The 23307-nt window shown below is 41.6% G+C and overlaps 2 protein-coding genes across 6 annotated transcripts in view; one reads left to right on the forward strand and one right to left on the reverse strand.

Annotated features, from left to right (window-relative positions):
* Positions 1–15996, forward strand: part of PDE8B (phosphodiesterase 8B) — an 80313-nt gene extending 64317 nt beyond the window's left edge. Inside the window, exons 13-22 of the mRNA XM_037372611.1 lie at positions 411–487; positions 1729–1893; positions 2673–2718; positions 3155–3290; positions 5113–5311; positions 6262–6479; positions 7466–7601; positions 10650–10817; positions 12395–12524; positions 13057–15996. Of these exons, the coding sequence (XP_037228508.1) occupies positions 411–487; positions 1729–1893; positions 2673–2718; positions 3155–3290; positions 5113–5311; positions 6262–6479; positions 7466–7601; positions 10650–10817; positions 12395–12524; positions 13057–13172 (1391 nt within the window). The 3' untranslated portion in view covers positions 13173–15996. The remainder of the gene's footprint in view (positions 1–410; positions 488–1728; positions 1894–2672; positions 2719–3154; positions 3291–5112; positions 5312–6261; positions 6480–7465; positions 7602–10649; positions 10818–12394; positions 12525–13056) is intronic.
* WDR41 (WD repeat domain 41) overlaps positions 1–23307 on the reverse strand; it is a 45082-nt gene that overhangs the window by 3496 nt on the left and 18279 nt on the right. The window contains exons 10-15 of one of the 5 annotated variants that reach the window (XM_037372607.1): positions 23176–23297; positions 22110–22198; positions 20204–20337; positions 19892–19939; positions 18165–18365; positions 14993–15268 (exon numbers count right to left, since the gene is read on the reverse strand). In XM_037372607.1, coding sequence (XP_037228504.1) covers positions 18213–18365; positions 19892–19939; positions 20204–20337; positions 22110–22198; positions 23176–23297 — 546 coding nt within the window. In that variant the 3' untranslated portion in view covers positions 14993–15268; positions 18165–18212. Of the gene's footprint in view, positions 1–14992; positions 18366–19891; positions 19940–20203; positions 20338–22109; positions 22199–23175; positions 23298–23307 lie in introns of those variants that run through there. The other 4 variants (XM_037372606.1, XM_037372610.1, XM_037372608.1 and 1 more) reach the window with 4 other exon arrangements.

Here is a 23307-nt window from a genome sequence, read left to right on the forward strand (position 1 = left end):
GGGAGCAGGAAGGGGTGTCATTACAGCAGCTGTACCACTGAGATGAGGGACATACAAACACTGCCTCACAGGAGGAGCCACGTCTGACAGAGATCCATTGCAGACAAAGGAAGAGTGGCAGGCCGTGGGCATGAAATGTAATACAGCTTAAGTATAGCTTCATTTCACTATAGCTGAAGTGAAGGATGGACTGAAAAAATGACAGAAGTGAGGGGTGGCTGCCAAGGAAGTAAACAACAGTGCAAGATATTAAACAGTAAAGCAAGAACTTGCAGGAGGGGAGGTACGGGAGAAATGGGAGACTGGGCTGGATTCTGTCATGCTGTTCCCCAATGACAGCACTCTTTAAATGGTGGTGTTACCTGATTTACATTCTGTGGTACGTAAACAGCGGCTCTCTTTAATGGCAGCTCCAAGTTTACAGACCCGACGGTACTCTTCCATGGCAAGGATCCACTCAATGACAATAGAAGCCCCTATCACAAAGGTGAGTCCTGAGCACTGCCTTTCCCACAAACTCCGTTTAGAGTTGCTCTCATAGGGAAGTATGTAGTTTGTGGCAGGACAGCCAGGGGTTCCCCGCACCTTGTATTTAACAGAATAATTTAAATCTTTTTCTTTTCTTACCACTTTCTACCCCTCATCATCTTATTCCAAATCTTAGTCACAAAGAAGAATATTAAAAGGGGAAAAGGGTGTCCCTGCTAGATGCGCTGCCTGTGGCAGGAACAGGAACCTGCTCTGTTGGGCCACACATGTGTAGGAGGACATGTGCTTCCAGTCTTATCGTCTCATCTTTGCTTTTACCATTGATAAGACAGCATGCAGAGGAAGGAGCACCTGCACCATGTTCTGTTCCCCCCCTTTTCTGCATCCTTTTCTTCATTATCTGTGTTAGACAAACTCTGCTGTTGCAAACCAGCTGCTCAATCACTTGTCCCACAAACCAGGGTGCCTGCCACCTCCCACCCTCAAACCATTTTTCCTTCTCTTCCCAGTTTCTCTTCCAATCATCAAGCTCTTTACTTCCCAGCACCACTGTGCCTCTTAGAGCAGCTGGCTACTTTCCTTTTCCTTCTCCTGAAGTGCACCCACAGCAAGTGCTGCCTGTAGTGCCCTGGCAGCAGCTTCTGGTGGCTGGAGAAGACAGCCCTGGGGCTTCCTCTCTCTCAGTCCTGGCAGCACCAGGAGCAGTCCTTGGTGCTGCTGCTGTGTCATTGCTGCGCTCCCCGACTGAGACACAAGGTGGGAGATGGAGAAGAGCCACTCTCCTCTCCCACAGCCCAGCTGTTTCTGCTCTCTGCCTTTCATTTTCACACTGAGAAAACTAAGGCTTTACATCCAATATCAGGATATCCGAGTCACATCCAGGAGTTGTTTGTTTGGGTATTTTCCTCTAGGGACTGGATGATTGCTTCTGAGCAGCTCTGGCTATGCTGAAGGACTGGGACATGGCTAGTTTTTTGTCTACCCACCTGCAACCATTTCAGATATTCCACACTCTTCTGCTTTCACTTCCCAGGAGTTTGCCAGTTATAAATAGCAGACGGATACCAGGGAATCTGAGCACAAATTTACATTTCCAGAGTTGTACTGCAAGGGCTGGTGGGGAATTACATTCGCTAAATGGAAAGCAGCAAAATCAAGCCAAGAATAAAGACTTTGTAATAAGAAAAGACAAAAAGTGCCATTCACTCTTCCTTGTCTGCCTCCTTAATCTGCTTTCAGGTTATTAACATAATTAATGCTGCCCAGGAAAACAGCCCCATCACAGTAGCAGAGGCCTTGGACAGAGTTCTGGAAATCCTCCGCACAACAGAACTTTACTCCCCTCAGCTAGGTACCAAAGATGAAGATCCTCACACAAGTGATCTTGTTGGAGGTCTGATGACTGTGAGTAAAATTCTTAAAGATTAAATTACTGCTACCAGTGGACTACATGACAGTTCAGTGCTCTGTGTGCCTAAGTTTCACAAGCAATGAGAAGGGGACTTGTACTTCATCACCGTTTCACTTAAGTATTTTGGCCTCTATACCAACAGTAGGCACCAAGATGTAGTGAGCTACCGCCATGTCTCAGTTCACTGGGTGCATTCAGTTGCCACTACAGTTGCCACTAGAAACTGTACCGTTCGATCTGATTTGTCTCAAGGAGATATTTTTTAGAAATGCTGGAAGCTTAGATGGGATTAGAGAGATTCCTCTACAGCTGGTCTAGTGTAAGAGAGGTTACTTCAATCACGTTCTGACTTTGGTCCTGTAACAGCAACAGCACTGTCTGCCAGAGACAAACCACCTAGGTTTCAGCATGGATTACCTTATTTTTTAACAAACACTGGGCTAATCCTTGTCAATATAAAGCAAATGAAAAACAAATGGTAGTGATTAATTTGAAGAATTAAATCTTGCAGGTGCCAGTGAAAGGGTCAAGGAGGGCAATACACTGTATAGTTAGTTAATAATATCCTTTCTGCAGATCTCATACTAGTGTTCCTTGGATCCTTTCAAGTCTGTTTTGAAAGACTTAAAACAAGGATGGTGCCTAGTGCTACAATAGGAGCAGTGCTTTTAGTACCCAGGAATAGTACCTGAAAAGAAAGTGCATGTAGTGTTTTTGCAATTAATGATCATGGTTACTCTGCCTAAAAGTTACAATAAACTTGCTTTTTCAGGATGGCTTGAGAAGACTGTCAGGAAATGAGTATGTGTTTTCTAAGAGTAAGCCACCATTTTAAACTTCCCTTTGTATGCAACTTCTTTTGTAGATGCTAGTGACATAGAGCTCCAAGCTAGTTTGCACTGTTGATGTATGTCTTTGGAAATGGTTGTCTAAGTGACTGCAGAACAAGTGCTAGACTGCCTCCGTTTCGGAGTACAACCAGGTTCAAATAATTAAAATAATGCATTTCAAAATGTAGAAAATCAGATTAGGAAAAAACTAAGTTGTCACTCAAAGAAATGTTCACTGATCTTTTTGCTTTATGTCCAAATCATCTGTAATAATGTAAACTGCATATATTGTAGGCTTTTACAGACTTTTTCATGTAAGGAAAAGAGTTGTTTTTCTTGAAAAAGAGTTGTTTGCTAAATGGAATTCTGCAGGGAGGGGGGCAGAATCCAGAAGCGTTGTAATTCCCAAATTCTATTTCAACAGATATGAACCTGAGCCATAGTCACCTTTCAGTGCCAAACACCATCAATGATGTTCCACCCTGTATTGCACAGCTCCTGAATAATGAGGAAAGCTGGGACTTCAATATTTTTGAGTTGGAGGCTGTTACAAATAAAAGGTACTGGACTCCTTTCCCCAAGTGCCCACAAAAATGTCATTGAGCTGTTGCAGAAAGTGCTTTGTTCTGGGAAAACTGAAGCAAGCAAAACTCACAGCAAATCTGTGAGAGCTGTCTGTCTTTGTGTGTGTGTGTGTGCGCGTGCATGTGTGTTGATACCACATCCCACTTAACAAGTCAGGCATGCACCATGGTCAGATGCATGTACAGGCAGGCCATGGAGAGGTCTGTGCAGACTATCTTCCCTGACAGCATCTGCAGCCCTCCAGAATTGTTTCCTGTTCAACTTTTCCCTTGCTTGACTCCCATCCACTCTGTCCAGGTGTTTGGCACGGTCTGGTGTTGTTACATGCTGGACGTCCCCACGGATGCCCCTTTTTCCTGCAGATGTGCAAATGGTCATGCTAGGAAAAGCAAGCCTCTCCCTTCCCTCAGCTAAATTGCCCTATGATTTAGGAAGCTCTGAGGCAACTGTGGCTTTTGATTATAGGGATGAAGAACTGGGATGGAGGAACCAGTGACAGGATCAAAAGCCTGAGATTTTAAAGCTTATAATGAAAGAAGATGCCAGTAGTTTTGAGGTCATGCAGACCACAAAAGTAAACATGTCATCCACAGAGAAAAGTGATTTTCATTCCAAATGCAAAGAATTGGAGAGAGTATCAGGTCTCTTGTACTCAGAAGAAAATTACCATTTTTGAAATTTGCATTTGCTTGGTTTTGATTTGCAGATGTTGGCTTTGGGTTATGCCTTTCTCAGCCCAGCAGATCATCTTGCAGGAGTGAAAAATGTGACAGATAGATAGGACTCTGTCACAGGCAACATGGAGTAAATGACAACCTAGAGTGGATTTGGATTTAAGAACCAGCAAGATTAGAGATTTTACTCTATTTAGTGTTTCACACACAGGCTCTTTGCTGTCCTCCCCAGCAGCACATTCACCAGACCTCAAGTTCCCTCTCCACCCCTGGGAGATCACTGCTGCTAGAATTCAGGGCATGCCACTTCTGATTAGTGTAGTCCATACAATCATGCAGGCTTCTGCTTGAGAGGTCAGAAGTTCAGCTTCAGACATAAAAACACACAGACACACAGACAGACACACACAGAGACACATACACACATAAAGACACAGACACACGCACACACACACTTAGCCGCTGCCTGTTCACAACTGGAATTCAAGGGGGGACAGTTTACCAATAGCAGTCTCCTGCCTCAGCTCTAGAAAGTGATCCAGTCCTCCTGAAGCTCACAGAGTTCACACGGAATAACCTGGCACTAAGAGCTGCTCTGAGAAGTATCAATATACTTCGTTTATCACCAACTTCAAATAGTCAGGAAGTAGAAATCTGGACTCCCTGTAGTCACAGGATTATTTGAAACAGTAAACGTTTGACCTTTTTTTGTCTTAGGACTTTTTAGCCTTTGGGATGTGCCTATGTCATATTCAAAGTCTGCTTTTTCTCCTCAGGAAAAAGTGCAAGTATTTTTGATTGATTGACAGATACTAAAAACACAGAAGACTTGAGCATTGAAGATTCTTTCCCCTGAGGCCACAAGAATTAGTGAAACTCTAGTGGAACTGCACCATTCCTACAAAACAAACTAAAGTAATGTCTGAAAAGATAGTAGATGTAATAATTTGTAAGCCTGGCCAGGCTTTTGAGAGGTTATAGAAGTGCAATTTGAAAATATTCACACTTCCCTCCCGCCTTTTATTTTTAAAGTCTTGTTGGTTTCTTTGTCAAAACTATTGCTCTTTAGAATGCCAGAAGTTCCTGTTTTACAGCAGTGCTTTTTCCTTCTATTGTTTTTCAGGCCATTAGTGTATCTGGGCTTAAAAATTTTTGCCCGGTTCGGGGTCTCCGAGTTTTTGAATTGTTCAGAAGCAACGCTGCGTGCATGGCTGCAGGTGATTGAAGCCAACTACCACTCCTCCAACTCGTACCACAATTCCACACATGCAGCAGATGTCCTGCACGCTACTGCCTTCTTTCTGGGAAAGGAGAAAGTTAAGGTATAGCCATCACTGAGGAGACCTCTGGGCTAGGATTGCAGGGTGTCTGCCATTTTATGTCTGTCATTCAAAAGTCAGATGTTTATTTAAATAATGGTCCTGGTTTCACACAGTCTCTCTGCCTTTGAAGTCTTCCTGTGATGCCTGCAGGCCGCTGCAGTTTCTTTAAAGTCTGTTTATATGAGTACGGAACTTAAATTTTTAAGTAGCAGTAACAGGGTGGGAAAACCTGGCTTTTTTCTCTCTCTTGGTAAGTGGCTGCTAGTAACAGCTCTTAATAAAGCTTTGCAAAAGCTTTGGAGAAGGAGGTGCTGATCTCTTCTCCCAGGTATCCAGTGATGGGACACATAGCAATGGTTCAAAACTGTGCCACGGGAGGTTCAGACTGGACATGAGGAAACACTTCTTTACCAAGAGGGTGGTCAGACACTGGAACAGGCTTCCTGGAGAAGTGGTAAATGTCCCAAGCCTGTCAGTGTGCAAGAGGCATTTGGACAATGCCCTTAACAACACGCTTTAACTCCTGGTCAGCCCTGAAGTGGTCAGGCAGTTGGACTAGATGACCACTGTAGGTCCCTTCCAACTGAAATATCCTGTCATGTCCTATGCTATGCTATCCTAAAACACACAAGCTGCATAGCAGCAGTCCGTACACAGGGATTCAGGCAATCACACAGACTGGAAGGATTCCATTAGAGGATTTAATGCAAAGATACTGCTTAGGTGACAGCACAGTAAAAAGCTTCATTAAGGCAAGAGGTTTTGGCTAAGGGTGAGAGGTGGAGTTTTGGAGTAGGTAACCTGTGGGTGCAGTGAGTGGAAGATGACTGCAAGGAAGTAGGATCCTTGCACTCTGGCTTACACTTGCATATTTGTGTGTACCTAGAAATGATCCTAAATTATTTACTGTAATTTTTGTGCCACATCGTAATTTTTCTCTCTTCCTGTAGGGAAGTCTTGACCATTTAGACGAGGTGGCTGCTTTAATTGCTGCCACCATTCACGACGTAGACCACCCTGGACGGACCAACTCCTTCCTGTGCAATGCAGGCAGTGAGTTAGCTGTCCTTTACAATGACACGGCTGTATTGGAGAGTCATCACACAGCACTGGCATTTCAGCTTACAATTAAAGACAGCAAATGCAACATTTTCAAGAATCTTGATAGGTAGGTCTGCTGGAGAAGTGGAGTGTGCCCTTGTGGATTCTTTTTTGGCAGTTTTGGTTTGGGGCAGATTAAGAGCCTACCTTTTAAACCAGAAAATATAATTTAAATAGAGATGTTAATATTTAACCTCTTCCAGAATCCTATGTAGACAAGATTTTTGAAAAGGCTTTTACTTTTACCCCTCTGTCCTTCAGTTTGTATCTTTCAGAAGTTTATAGAGATGTTTGGTAATCTTTTATGGATTACAATGGCATGGTTCAGTTGGCAGTCTCAAGGCTGCATCTTGATCCACTGGCTTTTCATTGCAGGAGCCTGGAAACAGCTTTTTTGGGCCACATTTCCACCCAGGCAGCCAGGTGCTGCATGCTGTGTCTGCATGTGGCCCCATGCTTGCTGGCACTGCTGCATTCCCATGGGATGGAAAGGAGTGGTGGCAGAGGGAGCTGAAGCTCTGGGAGGGTTGGAAGCACCATGCTGCTGGGCATGCATGTAGCCTGGGAGTTCCCGTTGCATCAGCCTAGCTTTTGCAGGGTGGGAGAGAAAGGGATGTGAAAGGGAAAGGGCCTGACCCCAAGCAGGTAATGAATTTGTCTAACCCCTGTAACACTGTTGGGTTTTTTAAAAACCGGATTTGAGTTCCAAACTAACATACAGTGAGACAGAAGTGTGTTGGTGCCATTCCTGGAGAAGCTGTATTAGTGTTACAGTATTACAAAATTGAATGGCAGACTTTTATTACTTCAGAGAATTGATTTTCATTAGGTAAAATAACAGAAAAAAGGCAATACATGAGTTCAGAGCTGGAGGAACCCAGAGAGGCATGATCTAGTCCATTCCTCCAACCCTGACTGTTCGTAACTCCAAAGCTGCCAGCTCATGTGGATAAGCCCCTGAGCAATGTTTTGCAACACTATCTGGGCAGGGACGAGGAAAGGATGGAGCTGTATCTGGCAGGCTCGTGAGCATAAGCTGTTTTTCTTTCCTAGAAATCACTACCGGACATTGCGCCAGGCCATTATTGATATGGTTTTGGCAACAGAGATGACTAAGCACTTTGAGCACGTTAACAAATTTGTGAACAGCATCAATAAGCCAATGGCATCTGAGGAGACCAGCTCACATGTAAGTGCTTGCTGAACTCTGCCTTCGGGCATTTCAGTGAAGTTCTTCCAAGACAACTTTAAGTAACAATTTCCTTCACACTGTATTCATCTGCACATGGTAATACCCAAAAGACACAGCTGGATTTATGACGTCACACCTCAAAGTGTTTTATTTTCTGGTTTTCTATGTCTGGCTCTACCCTTAGCTCATTTAAACACTTCATTTTATAAAGCTTTGCCTTCAAAGCCATCTTGTGTTCAGAAAACGTGCAGGTGGTGCTTTTGTACATGCAAAATTCTGTGTCTGGAGCTAGGTCGGCACTGGTGCCTACAGTCCTGCCTCCGAACAGTGGGATCTGCTGAAGCCTGGGGGTTGCAACTGAGGAACCTGCCCTGATGGTTTTGTGTCTATGTAATCTGGAGCATTCAAGACACAAGGAATAACTCCATTGCTTCCCAAGACCTCCCCACCCCGTCCCCTTTCCTAATTCTACCAAGAGATATCCAAGACTTTATTCCTACCAGTTACATGCCCTAGTGCTCCATCTATTTCATCAGATGCCTCTGGGTTGCTCAGTCCAGGCTCCTCTTTACCTTCTCTTGCCTTTCAACACTGAGCGCTCAGTGCCTGACAGGGTTCCCCAGGGTAGCGTTACTCACCTAAGCAAAGACCACCTTACCACAGCTTAGTGAGAACAGTGCTTTGCTAGAAACATTGGGGAAAAAAATCAGACCAAATTGAAGGTCAGTGATATTAACAATGAATAAAAGCAGCTTCTGCCAGTTCCCCATAACTGGGCTCTTTCCACTGCAGACTGTCATGGGTGCCAAAGAATCAATATGGTGATAGGCGCTTTATATGTATAAATATATATATTTATATATATAAAAATATATATATTCTGGGTGCAGAAACCAGTCAGACCGGTGGGGTTTACCATTTCAAGGACAGCACTATGTTGATTGAACTGGTCTGCTTCTAGGGACCACTGAACTCTGTTCTCCCAACAGTTTGAGCTGGAAATCACAGATGCTGCTGAACTTTGCCGGCTGTGCAGATGCTTTGCACTGCACTCCCCAGCACTTCCAAGCTCTGGAGGGCTCACTGGATGTGGCACTGGGTCCAAATTATCCTGGTCGCTTTCAGTGTCAGAAGTCCCTCAGCACAGGGGGAGATGGTTTGGGCACCGCTGAGGACCCCTATCACTGTTTCTGCACTGTGCTCCCTGCACATCGCCTGGCACTGTGCTTCATGGGTTTGCCCTCCTGGCATGAGCTAAGCAAGGACAGTGGGGATCCCGCTTTAGATCAAAGTCTGGAGGAAAGGAAGGCCCACATCAGTGGGTGGCATGGCATTACCCAGTTTCAGTTTTCTCTGTACTTGCAGGTGGGCCAGAGAGCCGCTTGCTCCACCAATTTCTAAAAAAGCCCTCTGAGGTGTCACTGGGAAATGTGGCTTCTCACAGTGCTTCACTGCTGCCTCTGACAGCTTAAGCATTTTTCTGAAATGCTTCCTTCATCTCCACCCTTTTAAAATTTCTTCAGTTTTGTGGCATGCCTCCATTGGCCTTAGGATTTAGATTCACAAACCTCACTGAAGCCACAGTGTTTCCAAGCTCTGAACGCATTTCTGGGGATCTCCCTTTTATTTCATGAATGCATTTGTTCTAGAACTTCCTAAAGAGACTTTAAATGCTTTCCATACATTCTACTGCAATCAGCTTTGCTAACCTATAGAAAATGTTTTCCTTGATACACTTTCCTTTATCTTACTGGTTTATAGCAGAGGCTATTGTAAAATGTACAAGAGTTGGAGCACAGAACCAGTTGTATTACAGACTGTTTTTTCCTGAGTACTGGATTGTTCGGTTCCTTATTGTTAATCGTGGCTTTTCCTATTTTTGATCTTGAGCAGCAGTTTAAGGAGCAGCGTTAATCTGGCAGCTCTTTACTGGGCTACCCATGCTGAAAAAAAATTAACAGCTAACATAAAGTTAGGAGATTAATGCCTGAACTGGCAAGAGTCACTGCAAAATATCTTCCCATAAACCACAAAGACATTAATTTAGCTGTGGTGGTAAAAAGTATTTATGTTCAGGTTTTGACTCAAGTTGAATTTAGCAGGAAGGGAGGCCATAATTACACAAATATATTATTTTGAGAATAGTATTAATGCTATGGTGAGCTTAGGTGGAGGCTATTACTCAATAAGGAACACAATATACCTGTGCCCTTCAAAACTGTTCAAGACCCAAAAGATGATGCCACAGCAGACCTGCAGTAACTACTCCGTCCCCTCCATCCACTCTCCAGAGCAGTATATATGTGATTCAGTATTTTACTGCCTAGCAAGTAGAGACTTTCTGCAGGCAGTCTGCCAGTCCTGCGCCTACTGTTAATCTCATAGGTTATCTGAGACTTCATCCTAGCTGGTAACTAAGACCAAAAAGTATTCCAGGCTGAGGGTTCAAAATTTGGCACAAAGACAGTTTTATCTGCAAATGTACTGGAACTGAATGTCACAGACCTGCTTTCCTGCCTGTAAAAGAAAGAGTCAGTTGTGCAAGTCAGTTCACTCTCCTCGTGCCTGCCTCAGTATTTTCATCTAGGAACGAAAACCAAACTCTAGAAACCCCTAAATGAAGCAGCCCTCTACCATCATCACCCCCAAATTTAAACACTTGGCAGTGAGGATGGTTTATCGGCTTGCAGTTGGGGGATGCATCCCCTATCCTGCTCCTGTGCCAAGAGGGCAAGGCTGGGATGCACAGAAGGGTAACGCTACCTGATAAAAGAGCCTGTGACTTCTTTATTTCACAAACTTCGGTATTCAGTCTGAGAATCTCCACATGTCTTATGTAATGGGGTTATTATTATTTACTTGGCAAGGCTGCAGTTCTCAGACATGACTTTCTTCTCCAAATTCCTGGTGCTCTGCATGAAATTAGAAGGTGTCAGGCTGTATGCCTGCTTACTGCCTAAGTGTGATACAGCTGATAATCATGCCCTCACTCCTGCTAGCAGAGATGCTGGCTACTGGCCCCTGTAAACCAACTCTCTTTTACAGAATGAAGGCAGTGACTGTGAATGTACAGCCAATATCAAGAATTTTCCAGATAACCAGACACTTATCAAGCGCATGATGATTAAATGTGCAGATGTAGCAAATCCATGTCGCCCTCTAGAGCTATGTATTGAATGGGCAGGGAGAATTTCAGAGGAGTATTTTGCACAGGTACGTACATTTTTATAATTTAACTATTATCTTAGGTAGGAAAGTGCATATCAGATCGTCTACTGTTCCACGGGGGGTCTGCCCAGTATCACCACGGAATCTAGGCATACGCTTTTTGTCTCCAGTCAGAACTGGCTCCTGAATTCCATGCAGAAGAATTCACTCCAGTCGAAGTTAAGCTAGTTTGCTTACAGGAAGTGAGCAGTACAGAATGGTGGAAAGGAAGTTTTATCACTTTCAACTTTTTCCATCTGGCAAAAACAAAATTATTTGATTAGCCTTAGTCAATTTAATTGGCTGAAATTCAAGACTGTCACTATTCTAGCTTCTAGTCCCAATACCTTCCCTGAAGACAGCATGAAGATCCATGGCTGATGAAACCCTCAACTGAATCATCAGGCTGGCGCTTTCTCTTATAAGATGGCACCTAAACTATTGCCATGACAGGCAGACCACATGACATGCCAGTACTGCAGGCATGTGGGCAGTGTAAATATTTATCACATGGCATCTCTCTGGACAGAACTGGAAGCTCAGCTTCCTTTCTTAATACTCAGTTTTTCTAACACAAACACACCAGCTTCCTGCAAGCGAAACACTCTCCTAGATCTTTGAAGAATTGATAAATTATTAGCTTTTATGTGCCACTAATGGTGCAGAAATCAGCAGTTATGACCAGAGAGACAGAAAAGGGAGCATGCCTACCACCCAAATTCAGATCATACATGTGACAGTTACTACTGAAAGAAAATTGTATTTAGTGCCTGAGATATGTCTGAACTTCATTTAAATCATAGTGAATACATTTGATCACTTCCGAGGTAAGATCAGGGATCACTTAGGCCATATCTCTCTAGCAGTCAAGGTATCGTAAGCCAGCTTTAAATTGCCAATCTCAGGCACTGGCCTGCTTGCAGCAATGTGAGGTGCTGAGAACTGTTCTGCCCATCATTCACCTCATCTGGTAATTTTGGGAACTACCCTGCTGCCCAGCATTAGGTGCCACCTATACTACTTAAAATGGTGTTTGGTAATCAAATTCTAAGACTGTTGAGGTGATTGGCTCCTCCCCCATACTCAGTGCAACATAATCAGCCCTCTTCTAGTTGTGGACACAGAGTAAAAGGGCACGCATTTACTATTCATCTTACAACCCAATACAAGCAGAGAACGTAGTGACAGCAACATCCCTCTTACTTAAAAGAGAAATGGTTTGAAATAGCCACTAGAGATGTGCAAAAAAGGAGAGATCAAATGTGTCCTCTGCTAAAGGACTCTGCAACCCCATTTTCCATTTTCAGCTGGTGTGCCCTAGTCACCAGCTTAGAGCGTCTGCCTCACCAGAGCTAAGAGCAATCACAGCACTATAGTAATAGGTTGCTTGTGAAAGGGAAGAGATGTTGATTTCAGTGCCTGTTCCAGACCAAATAGAGCATGTGAAACTAAGGCTGTTCACCTCAGGGGTTCTAAGGTTTGTCTCAAATCTCTAATGCAATTCGTCTAATCCCCTGGCCTCCACTACCCCAGCATGAAAGCCAGCAAAGGTCTAGGAGCTAACTAGAGTTTTGTTTTCTTAGACTGATGAAGAGAAGAGACAGGGTCTGCCTGTTGTCATGCCAGTATTTGACAGAAACACCTGCAGCATCCCCAAGTCTCAAATTTCCTTCATTGATTATTTTATAACAGACATGTTTGATGCATGGGATGGTAAGTACTTCTGCATTTTGGTTCCTTGTTCTGTGGCAGAGATTTCTACAGGCTAAGATAAATAATCTCAAGCTGGCCCTGAGTCCATTTTTCCAGGGTCAGCACCCATATATAAGCAGTACAGCACGGGATCTAAACAAGGATGGTGCTTAAGTCCATTTCACTGCACATGCTTTATGAAAGCTGAAGACTTACCAGACAATCTACGTAAAGAAGGAAGGAGTAATAGCTTAAAACTAAGCTTTTTTTCATCTAGGTCTTTTTTTTGCTTTATCAATGTATTTCTTCTGACCAACAGAAACTGAGACCAGAGTGGTTGCATGTCTGCATAATTTAATAAAATCATTGTACATTGAGAAAAGGATTTGCTTGAAAGAGAAACAGACCGAAAAAAAAAATCTTTCCCCTTTCAGTATTAGCTTACAGCTGAAGGAACAAAAGAGGGTGTGAGAATACCAGTTTCAGATGAGGTTGGGCTGTTGTTCTGCCTGTTCTGTATACATAGCACAACTGTTTCTCCTGGTCATTTCAGCATTTGCACATCTGCCTGTTCTGATGCAACATTTGGCTAATAACTACAAACACTGGAAAACACTGGATGAGTTAAAGTGCAAGAGTCTCAGGCTCCCATCAGAAAACAACAACTGACATACTAAAGCAAGAAAAACAGACCTCTTGATCTACCAGTTCCACTGTGAATCACTTACTGACTTGGCTACAAGAGGGATGGTGTTTCCTTTCCAGTGAAATTAAGACTGCGTGGCAAGAAGGAAATATTTATCACTTTTAAGCTTCTCTGAATCCTACAGAAAAGTGTTTTCAAAAAGGCTACATAACCCACAGATGAATAAGTGCTCTTTGGAAATAACATTTTGTGACAGAAAATGTACTTCTGAAACTAATTTCTAATACTCAGTATGCATTTGTCAAATCTTGCAAGTGATACAACTGTACTCACTAACACTTCATATAACTGTTTCTCAGACAGAGGGGGTAATCTAGTTATCAGTAGAGTAAAAATAGACTGACAAGTAAGCATAAAACCTTTCTCTGATCTAGCATAAATTTGCTCCAATTCTATCGACATTCTTCAGCTCTCTGAAACATAGTTCTAAAGCAAACATGCACAGTTAGAACAAGTAAATCTTGATAAATTGGACACAGTAAAAAACAAACCCTGTACCATTTAAAATTACCTTCTTATCACAGAGAGTCTCTCTCAGAACACCACCTGTTCTCTCTGGTTTTAGTGTAAAATCTTGGTAGGAGTCAAATTCCCTTAAATTTGGTCATGTAAGGGAGAAAACCAAGCATGTTCTGTGTAATTGGTGCCATCCCCATGTCTCTTTGCCATCTCAGAGATGTTACCATGCAATGTTTCATCAAATTTTACACAAAAAACATTGTGGCACTTATCAATATCCTTTTTTATAAAGTGGTGTTTGTACACATGGTCATCAATTTTATTAAACCGATCTAAATTTTATGGTAAGTCCATATATTGTGCTACTTAATTCTAGGATGAACCTGATACTTTTTAAAAAAAAGTTTCCAGGTTATAATTTGTAACAGCATTATTATTTGTACTGCTTTTTCCCTCCTAATAAAATGCTGGTTTGTTTTGTGATGTAAAAAGTATTTCAAGAGATGTAAATAAGTTAGAAATCAAACATAGTTTTTCATTAGTTTTAAGACAGGAAACTTATGCTAAAGCTTCCAAAGCACAAATGCATATTTTTGTACATCTCATTTTAATCACGTGCAAAACATGAACATGAGTTCAAATTTTAGACTATTCTCAGACTATTCAGTTAATAAATACTAGCAGAACTGCTAATTTTAAACACTGTGCACTCCAGGCTGCAGGCGAGAGCATCAAAGCTGTGGCTGCAGTTGAAGCAGCAGTCCACTACTCATTAAAAAGAAAGGTCTTAAGACACACTCTTTGCCTCCCCTATGCTGTATCAAGAACTGAACCAGTAAAGGGGAAAAAAGGAAACCAGAGTTTAGATTGCTGTGGAAGAAAAGTGACAACAATTGTTGTTTACTGCAGGTAGCTTACATAATGTGCCAACCTTTTTTGTATGTTTTGTACTAAGTTCTGAAACAAAAGGTAACATTCATAAAATGTATGTGCAGAGAAATGTATATAAGCTATATTTTTGTTAGAATTGTAACAGAACTTTACTTTTGTCATAGCTAAGGCAGGTTGTTGTGTATTAAAATGCTGCATTGTGTATATTTGAATAATGGTGTTTCTGGTGAAGTATATTCATTATTATTACCCATTGCAACATTCTTCAATGAATTTTTATTCAGATAAGTTGAACCTCTTTCCTTATACTGTAAACTGTTTGCTTTTACCATTACTTTATTTAGAACTAGTGCTGTCAGTGGTTGTACCTTAACTATTCTGATGACTGAATAATCATGGCAGCTTGCATTAGAGAAAAGAATTTCACAAGATATAAAGCTCCGTCATCTTAGTTTAATTCGTTAAATACAGAAACACTATAAGACCACATCCATGTAAAGCATTTCAATTCATTATTTTTGTCACACTTCTGTCACAAGGAAGAAAATGTGAACGGTGGAAGGAATCTTAAGAAATAAAGTTCAGCCTCAGTTCTGGTTCACAAGTTAAGGTGTTAATGTGGATTCAGTACGTTTGCTGCAAGATCCTGTGTTTCTTCCCACAGTCAGAGACTAAGCAAAAAAGTAATTTATGTGGCAATACATCCTCCCTAAGAGCAAAAGACATCAGCATAGATTAATCATCTGCCAGTTGTATCAGATCTCCTAGTTGTTGTTACAACCTGTCCAGTTGACTAATAGCTACTTCTTTCACGCTATTGTCAGCGTACATGTATGTAAACTAGCTGCCTTGGAGCTGTACTAGTATTAGGGTAGGTCTGATAAAGATATCAAGATGTGAATGTATGGAATTCTGCATTAAGGTGAGGTGGAAAAAGAACCTGAAAAGGACACAAGGTGGAAGTAAAATTTCTAATCTGGTGACACTAATTCTGATCACTGCAATTCCCAACAGCAAGTGACAAACTTATTTACAGGAGTGGGCTAGTATAGCCTTATTGTGTTCACCATTATGCTAAAAGTTCATTTGAAAAACAAAGAACTCAATTTAATACTTACAACTCAACCATCTTTAAAGGAAGAGACCCTTGGGAGATCTATTACCAATGGAGTGCATCTAAGAACACCAGCACTTTTGACAGATATAAATATTTATATATGCATGTAGGACTACTTAAGGCTGAATTACATCCCTGTAAAATGCACAATGACTTTTGTGAATAGAACTGTTCAGTTAAACAGGGCTGTTTCTCCACCAGGTATTCACTTAAAAGCAGTCATGTAAAAATGAAAGTTGTTCTCATGGCATAGGAAGAGGAAATGATAAAAGATGATGTTCATTTTCTCTAGTTATAGCGGATAATAGCAGTAGCCTCTCAAAAAAAACCCAAGTGTTCTAAATTTTCACTGTAAAGTTTTAGTAACAATGTGTAAACCACACACTTCATATAAAACTAAACAGATACTTCTCAGTAGAAACAAGGAAAAAAAGACCCAATGAGAAACTGATCTCCCCAGTTTTTACTGGGGTAGCCAGAAAAGGCAACACTTGCTGATGAAGACAAGCTAAAACAATGCAGACTGACAGGCAGAAAGGCTTAACATGCCTTCCTCCCCCAAGTTTAATACCATATACCCACAGGCATGTTGTCATCAGCTGTAATCCAAATGCCTTTGCTATGCTGGTCTACAGAATAGCCACTCTGAGCAAAGAACCTCCAGCTTAATATTTAATGCTGACTTAACCTCCCTGAATTGAGGGGGTAATTTAACAATTTATCCATCTGTTTTGTGTTTTTGAAATAAGTCATTTTGAGCTCTACGCTCAAATAAGATTAGTTGCACAAGTTGACTAGAGTAGGGAAAAAAATTAACTCAAAATTTACTGCCCCTCTGCCCTGCCTTCAAGGGAAGATTATGGTCAAACTCAGGAGGGAAAGCTTGGCTTCTGGGTGGTAAGGGGAAGGCAAGTGCCCACAGGGCGCTAGGGCAAACAAGTCTAAAAGGCTCCTTAGTTTCTTCTAAGGAAGCTAGAGCTTCCTCCTTTTGCTTCTGCTCTTGTCAGGATCTGCTTAGCCCTTTGTTTTAATTGCACTTACTGCAGCCACTGGATCTTATGTCTGGAATTATAGCCCTGTGCTCTTCCTGTACTGAAAACAGTTCTCATTGATTCATAGGGAAGAGACGGCACTGAAAAGCTGCATAGGCTTACTTCTAAGTGCTGGATCTTCTCAGCAGACCTGAGGACAGCAGCATCCTCTTCTGTATGGCTTTACAACCACTAAGTTCCCAAACTTCCCCCTTCCCTCGCTCTCCTTTGTTCAAATGGTAACTTACCGCTCATTATCTTTTCCTCCGTCCCACTTACTTTGTATCAGTTCTGGGCTTAACATTACCTTTTCTTTTTTTCTTTTGGGGTTTTTGTTGCTCTGGTTTGGAGTTTTTGTTTTAGTCTGGGCAACTTGCAGATTACTGCTGCTATCTCAGACTTGAAAAAAAGCATTGTGTACTGACACTTTTTATTTAAGCTCTAAAATACTATTTAGCCTTACAAACGTGGTGCAGATTTCTCTGCAGTCAGGCTTCAGTTGGGAATTTAGTATTCATCTGGCAAAAGCGTTTTGCTAGTATTGAACATATCAACTGCTACTGCTTAAGAAAATATTTTCAACCTGAAAATCCACGGTAAGGCCAGTGGTTTTTATTAGACACAAATTAATTTGATGAATGCACTATGGAAAAACTAAGCCAGACCAACCACACATCATGCTAGACATGGTACAGTTGCCGTATAAACCCCAGTAGTGTATGTTTACCCACAGTAAAACTGCAACTACTGCAAGCATGGAGTATCTATATACCTTGCTTTGCCAAAAATTAAACCTGATAAACTGGTATTGCCTATTTTTCTTTCTTGCTTTTACCCTTGGTGCAGGATAGTAACTTCAAAGGCAAAAATTTTGAGAACTGTTTCTGCCTCATGTAGGAACATGAGGTTGGGGGAGGGGGGGGGTGGCGTATGTATGTATATAAATAAATCTGAGCCATCAGTGACTGAAGTTTGAGAAATAAAGTCACATAAAGCAGGAAGCCCCAGATTTGTTTTCTGCACATAACACTGTGGAATGCCCCCAGTTGCTTTAGTTATGATCCATCAAAGAATTTTCACCAGTCTTAATTTTGACATCCACCCATGATATTTTAAAACATTAGGAATAATATTAGAAACTATTTAGTGAGTCATCATTATCACAAAATCACAGAATGTTTTGGGTTGGAAGCGACCTTAAAGATCATCTCATTCCAACCTTCCTGCCATGGGCAGGGACGCATTCCACTAGACCAGCTCACTCAAAAGCCACATCCAGCCTGGCCTTGCACACTTCCAGGAAGTGTTAACACCATTTCTGATGACAGAATAAGCAAAGTAGAGTTTCAACATGCAAAAATCTCCTTTGAGAAGAGCAGTAGCAACTAACAATACATAACATTAAGTGTAAACCTTACTGGTAGTCACATTCCCAGTAGCTCAGACTTCATACTCACATTTAACACACATCCAGTTTATACATATGTAGTCTGTATTTGAGCAATTTAAAATCTGAGCTGCAGATCACCATTTTGCGCCAGTTTTTGAAATAGTGTTAAACTGCGGAGCCTAGATTCTCGTTCACCATCCTTCCACAAAATAATGAGATGGTCAGCAGAGCACGTAGCTAGTCCCAGTTCACCAAAGTACAGGAACATCTGCAATGAAACAATTACTACTACTATGATGCTCATGTGAGTTTGTCAGCTTGTTTAAATGTTCATTGTGCAGCTGGACTGCTTGAACATTGTAATTTTGCATTCCTGTGTATACTTTTTATGTGTTTGAGATGCCATAAAATCCCTACATGAAGACAACTCTTAAATAGCACTTCACACTGAAAGATCTCAGTTTAGGAAAAGCAGTGAAGCCTGACAGATAGCGAAGCTAATACACAGAATATTGAAGAAACTTGTTCCAAGTCAGCAGTAAAAAAGTGAGTGACTTGCATAAGCTCTGATCTCCTGGTTTCCTTAGGAACAGAAGCCACTATTCTGTTCACTTGGGTACACTGTCCCCTTCCCACAGAACACCACAGGCTACCATCACCAAGCCTGGAAGGATCAAAGAGTCAAACAACTGTTAGAGACATCAGCATGTGCCTAGTCACACAGAGGAAACCAAACCAGCAAGAACTGCAACACAGGAGAAAAATGCAGCAGCAATGGAGGGATTTTGCGAAAACAATGAAGCTGACAAGTCATGTAGTCATCCCTGCCTTTGAAGACCTCCCCAAGGCTGCCTAGAATTAGCCACTAATTGCAGTTCAACACAACAGCCAATGGAATCAGGTCACATGATGCCACTGACACACTCGCTGTGTCCTGACTCTTCAGCTTGTTCGTGGTATCTGCCCAGGGGAAGCACACTCGGGCCAAGGACTGTGCTACAGCCTACCCGCTCTGGGAACAGCCACCTGCTAGCTATGCAGTTCCACTAAAAACACTCTGGCCAAGCCCACATCTTTGACCATCACATTTCATCACTACTCAACATTCCCAGCCTCAAATGCTCCAGTCTTGCCCAGAGGTTAAAAACTGAATTTTCCATAAGTAGAACATTTCAGGAAATGACAACCACCATCATCTCAGTTACTCCTTGGCTCTGCAGCATCCCAGCAAAGACCCAACATATGCCTCTTGCCTTCTTTGCTGTGCCCCTCGCTGAATTACACACTACATCCTCTTTCTCACATAGCAACTTCCCATACTGGTAACAGGGCCTCTTTCAACAGTTTTTTCAGAAAGAAAGACGGTAAAGGGCAGCAGAAAGCCTTGCAGAAATCCCTGAGGCAGAAATGTTCACCTTAGTTATTAGCGAAAAGATTTCAGCTTTTGGCAGTAGCAATTCTGAAATCCAATCAGTCTCATGAAAACTTGCAAGAAAAACTACTGCAGAACCACACCACTCCTTTCTACCTGTCGCTCCCCCTATGCCTGCTAAGAATGTATATAAAGCCCACTGTAAGAAAGTCATTTGTTACTCCAATAGGTTTGTCAAACAGAAAAAGGTGTGGACAGAAGATGCCATTTAAAACAAAAGCATACCCTATTAGGCAGACAGAAGCACAGAATGGTACTTGATCTAAAATTAAAAGATCTCATTAAAGCCCTTTGTGCTGTGAACCAAGAAATTCCTGAATGGGTTTAGTTTATGTCAGCCCTTGTTTACACTGCGAACTTACAATGAAATCTGGAACAAACGCAGAGCTTCCAGCTGTATTGTTTCCAGTCTATAAAGAAACCCAAAACCCCACCAGATTATCTGCAGCATGTGTGTATATATTTGCACACACAATACTCAAGCATCAGTGAGTGTTAAGAGTTCTCATCAGAACTGTCAGTATGTATTACTGTTTTCACACTGCACTAAATATGTCACACAATCAATGTGTGAGCCAGACAGTCAAAAGTTACAGCTGTTTTTAAGAAACACTGCCAAAATTACATTAGTAAGGGAAATTCACTTTTTCTTGTTCTTACTGAAGCTGACCTACCTGCACAGCTGATGAATGACCAATCAAATCACCAACCAACTCCAAGAAATACATAGGTGTATTCTCCTGTACCTTCTTAGCAGCTTGGTTTGCCTGCCTGTTTGCCCTTCCAAACCCCCACATGCTGAAAAACCCTGGGGAAAAAAAAAAATTACAAATACAATTTATTTCCTCTAGCTGAAGAGAGAATACAGTAGTCACTTAAAATCTAAAAGCAGGACAGTCTGTATGGCAAAATGACAGAAGCATCGTACTGTGCAGCATTGCTACATCTGCATCTTTCATCCTGAGGTGGGAAGGAAACACAGCTACTTTGTTTTTTGTCTTAACTAGATTTAATTTAACAAACATGTTGAATTACTCACTTGGATGAGACAATATATGAATTTAGAAAGAAATACAAGGACTGTCTAGATGAATTAATTGAACAGCAAAGGTAAATGCAGGACAGTGATAGTTACTTTTGTTCCGTCCTCCTAAACTGGTACTTGTGCAAAGAGAGAAATGAAGCACCACTCTCCCCTGTGTGTCCGGCATTAAGAGTGCAGCCATACAGATAACAAGCAAGTTTCTGAAGTGAATTACCTGGTTTTATACTGCCCACTGGCTTTCGCCTTCACATTTAAAACTATGAGCCAAACCGGAATGTAAAGATAGTACTTCACATGTCCCATTTAGATAGCAAGAAAATGCACGTCTGTGCCACAGCTGCCAGAACTGTGTCATAATACTGACAGAAGAAACAAAGTTGGGTTCTGTACACAATGCACTTCAGACTTTCTTCCTGACTCTTCTCCCTCAGCCCCATCAGCACACAAAACAAGAAGTATGCTGGACCACGGCCTTGGTGCAAGGGAGGTAACTGGATAGATGAACAACTACTCAAGGGATCTCTTAGAATACAAATGGAGCAGAACAACAGAAGTCCACCTATCTCACTACTGCATATGTTTCTTTCAAATGTTTCCAATCATAGAAGTTAAACATTTCCCATGTGAAACCAAATACCACTTGTCACAATAAGAAGCTTACTGTGTAGATCAGCTGTTACCAGCAATACTGAAGATACAACATTCCTGAAAAAGTGTTTCTAAATCAGACAGCAAAAGGATATTCGCAAAAATTACCAGACAGGTCAACAGCCAGGTAGAAGAGACACAGCAAGAAAATTACTCACAGTCTGAATAAAAAACCCTGCAAGAGAAACAGCTCCTTGCTGTTCCCAGTCTATAGCAGTAATTATATTGTTCAGAGCACCTGTTCAAGACTGCAACTACCAGTGCACAGGAAAGCTACTGGCCTGATCAAAGAGCAGCAATCACTACATGGGCAATGTCTGTGCTTGGGGAAAAACACTTCCTAAAACACTAGCAACTAGCCCTGAGGACTGCAATGCCCAGAGCCAGTATGTAAGTGAGGTTGGATACAGCCTCGAAGCAAGTCCCAATGTCATTCCAGGTTCAAGGAGGAGGTGTGGAAAATGCTTTTTTTTATGTGCCAGCTGCTCATCTACAGGGTTCTCTTTAGCTTATTTTTCAAGGTCCTGCAACTATTTACTCTTGCATGGTAAAGGATCCAGCACTATTCGGTACAAGGGAAAGTGGATCAAGGTTTGTCAGGAATGGTCACAATTTTTGTTAAAGCAGCTGATACAACTGTAAACTCTAAATAAGCTTTATGGCGCAGAACTGCATCAGCTGGACCTTCTAACTTCCCATATCAGATCTTGGAGGGCTTGTACACCCATGTCGTCTTCAATTTCCTTCCCACAACTTATCAGTTGATTGAACTCAAGACATTATCTCTTCTTACAAAGCCTGTAAGCCTCTCTATTCCTATATGGTGAATACTGAGTTTCCCGTTATCCTTTCTAAATGCTCTTTTCATCCCCCTGCTACTAGCAAACCTGTTGGAACTGGTTCAGCTGGCAGCTGCTGCTTTTCTCGAAGCTCCCAAATGCGCACACTGCCATCTTCTGAACAGGAGATCAACTGCCTGTAAAAACAGTTCATAAACAACACTAGCATGAATACTTATCTGCCCAAGCCACCTTGTGATGTTTGTCTAAGAGACAGGAAATGCCTCAGGTTCTACACAAGTTTGCTAGAACTCTCAAATGTAGCAGGACATCCCATCCAGATGTTCCATTCAAAACAAGGTGCACTTATAACAGGACAAACTATAACGCACTTGCAAAATAGGTGGAAAAATTTACACATTTTCAATACCATTTTAAAAGCTCAATACCACTCTTTAAAATAAAAATAACAAATCTAGACTCTGCAAACACAGTTCCACTAACTAGCTTGTGCAAGCTTATGTAAGCTTACTTTCATTAAGCAAAAACATATTTTTTCTTACAGAAAAACAACAAAAGGAAAGATCCTCCTTTTCATTACACATTTAGAACAGCACATGCATTTACAAGATTAAGGCCAATTTTATCTTCTGACAGACTTTACTCCATTGAATGAGATATAAAGGGAGCTAACAACACAACAATTAGATTATGTCCAATTTGGCTGTCAAAATAAGTTTCAGCTAGAAATTCAGCAATGACAAAGGCTGGAAGTTACTGGTTTTTGTTAAAACATTTCAACTGTTCCAAACTACTTAGTGAAAAACATCTACTGAATACGCCATAAGCCTTTGTTTTATAGAAGTAAAATGCCATTAAGCTGTATCTTCACAATGTAGACAAAAGTGCTTTATCAAGTCTGATTTTGGATTTGGCCAAGATATTTTATTCTGAGCCTGAATATCAAGCATACTGGACTATAGTTTTTTCACACCGAATTACAATGATGCGTTTTCAAAAATCAGATCAACAACCTCTATCTAATAAAAGCAGATCAAACTAAAGATCAAGTCCCTGCCCTAGAAATCAGATGTAGCTTTGCAGACTACCTCTAACCACCCTTCCAAGTTCTGCATTTCTTTACTACATTTACAAAATATACCATGACTCGTACCTGTTTGGAAGCTTCTCAATGTGCAGTACAGAGGAGTCATGAGCAGCTCTCTGGCAGGCAATCACACGCTTCATTTGAAGATTATATACGTATATGCCTTTTCCAACAGCAGCAAACACACACTGGAAAGAA

The sequence above is a fragment of the Falco rusticolus genome, chromosome Z, assembly GCF_015220075.1.
Source record: "Falco rusticolus isolate bFalRus1 chromosome Z, bFalRus1.pri, whole genome shotgun sequence".
NCBI lineage: Eukaryota > Metazoa > Chordata > Aves > Falconiformes > Falconidae > Falco > Falco rusticolus.